Genomic DNA, 1,831 nt, shown 5'->3' with positions numbered 1-1,831 from the left:
TAAAGAGAATTTTAAAAGATATGTATTTATTTGAACAATATAAAATAAGAAAATTTACCTTTTTTACAAACAAAATATATCTCGAAAATAATGTTTCATATTTATTTAATAAATATTTTACTCTAAAAATATTTAATTTGAATGTAACTTAATAAGAAAAAATAAAAAAAATTAAATGTTTTTTAGATAGTAGCAATGAAAAATGAATATCACTAATAATAATTTGAAATAAGTTTTAATTTTAATTTTAGTTAAGTCATTAAAATGACGTGTCATCCACATCACCTCATTAAAGCCACACAAGCAAAAAAAGTCAAAGGATTACCGGTTTAAAAGATAACAGGTTACCCATTGCTATTATGGGTAGATTTTTTAAAGTACAATGTCTTAATAAAAAATAATTTGAAAGTATATTGCTATAATAAAGAAAAACAAAAGTAGAATGCTATAATAAGAAATTTTATGAAAGTAGGTTGCTATTTCATGCATTTAACCCTATATATAATATATAATAAAGTCAAAAACTATTCAATATTGGACTCATTTCGAAGGTATTAACGAGAAGATTATAATGGTGTAACTTGTTAAAATAAAATTTTAAACATGTTTTAATTGATATACGATTATGTATGTTAATTTAATAAAGGTTTAAAATAAAATATTTAAAAGTAAAAAACGTAAAGTAACTTAATTAATTGATTATAGAGATATAAAGTGTAAATTTAAAATTATAATTTAAAAAAAATTGGTTCAATATGAGAGGAGGTGAGAAAGAGAGGGAGAGGGGGGGAAAAATGAAAAAAATGAATTAAGGGTAGTATAAAGACCTCTTTCTCCTTAGGGTAATTCTCTCTCTTCTTCCGGCCTACAGCTTTTGCCGCCTCTACCGCTACCCGATCATGCAACTCCACCGAGCAATCAATGTCCTCCACCACCAGTATCGAACGGTTGGCCGTCGCCACCAATAACGACCGCAGCTCCGAGTTCGACTTAATATCAGTCAACTCCAAGTCATATATGTCAAAATTCAGGTAATTCACGATGGCCGCGATCAAGCTTGATTTCCCCGTCCCCGGCGGACCGTGCAACAGGTACCCTCTCTTCCATGCTTTTCCGACTTTCCGATAATACTCTCTCCTCGCCACAAACCGATCCAAATCCTTCTTCACCATCTCCTTCATATCGGCATCCATCGCCAGCGTGGCAAAACTCGCCGGATGGTCAAGGTTCACCGACTTCCACTTTGCCGTACCCATCTTCGAATACGACGAATTCGTTTTGACCGTGAATAGCTTCACTGTTTTCTGTTCTTTTTTCTTCATCTCGGCCTCATTAAGTATAAACGGCAAGTATTCGTTCAACACCAGATCTTTGTGATCCCGATGAAACGTGAGTTCCAACCATCGGAGATCAGTTCGGGAAGTACGACTATCGTGACCGTCATATTGTCTGGTCGGAGTCTTCTTAGAAACCGAAGACCAATAGAATTTAGCTCCGTTGAAAGTATCGGTGAAGTCTTCGTTAACTTCCATGGTAACGGTGATATTTTTTTGGGTAGGGTTTTTGATGACCTTGAGACGGTGAAAGTCGGTAGACATTCTAGCGGCAACGTAGAGTTCTGTGGCGTTGTAGATTTCATTATCCCGAAACCCATTGAATTCATAGATGACCATGGTCAAGTATATGGAGAATTTGTTGATGAAATTGCGGAAACCGAGATAAAGGTAGTCGCGGAATTCAGGGGGCAAGTAATCCCGAGCGACGCTGCGGACGACCATTGCGGTCACTACCAAAAAACCCACTATTTCCGGCGGCCAAATCCGCCGGAAAT

At 35.8% G+C, this 1,831-nt stretch overlaps 1 protein-coding gene across 1 annotated transcript in view; it reads right to left on the bottom strand.

The window, feature by feature from the left end:
• Positions 1-1,778, bottom strand: part of LOC112518533 (AAA-ATPase At3g50940-like) — a 4,070-nt gene extending 2,292 nt beyond the window's left edge. The window contains exon 1 of the mRNA XM_025126297.1: positions 828-1,778. Coding sequence (XP_024982065.1) covers positions 828-1,778 — 951 coding nt within the window. The remainder of the gene's footprint in view (positions 1-827) is intronic.
• Between the last annotated feature and the right edge of the window lie 53 nt (positions 1,779-1,831).

Source organism: Cynara cardunculus (genome assembly GCF_001531365.2).
Source record: "Cynara cardunculus var. scolymus isolate 2C chromosome LG 1, CcrdV1, whole genome shotgun sequence".
Lineage (NCBI taxonomy): Eukaryota > Viridiplantae > Streptophyta > Magnoliopsida > Asterales > Asteraceae > Cynara > Cynara cardunculus.
The sequence above is the reverse complement of the archived record's forward strand: the minus strand, read 5'-3'. Positions and strand labels throughout refer to the sequence as shown.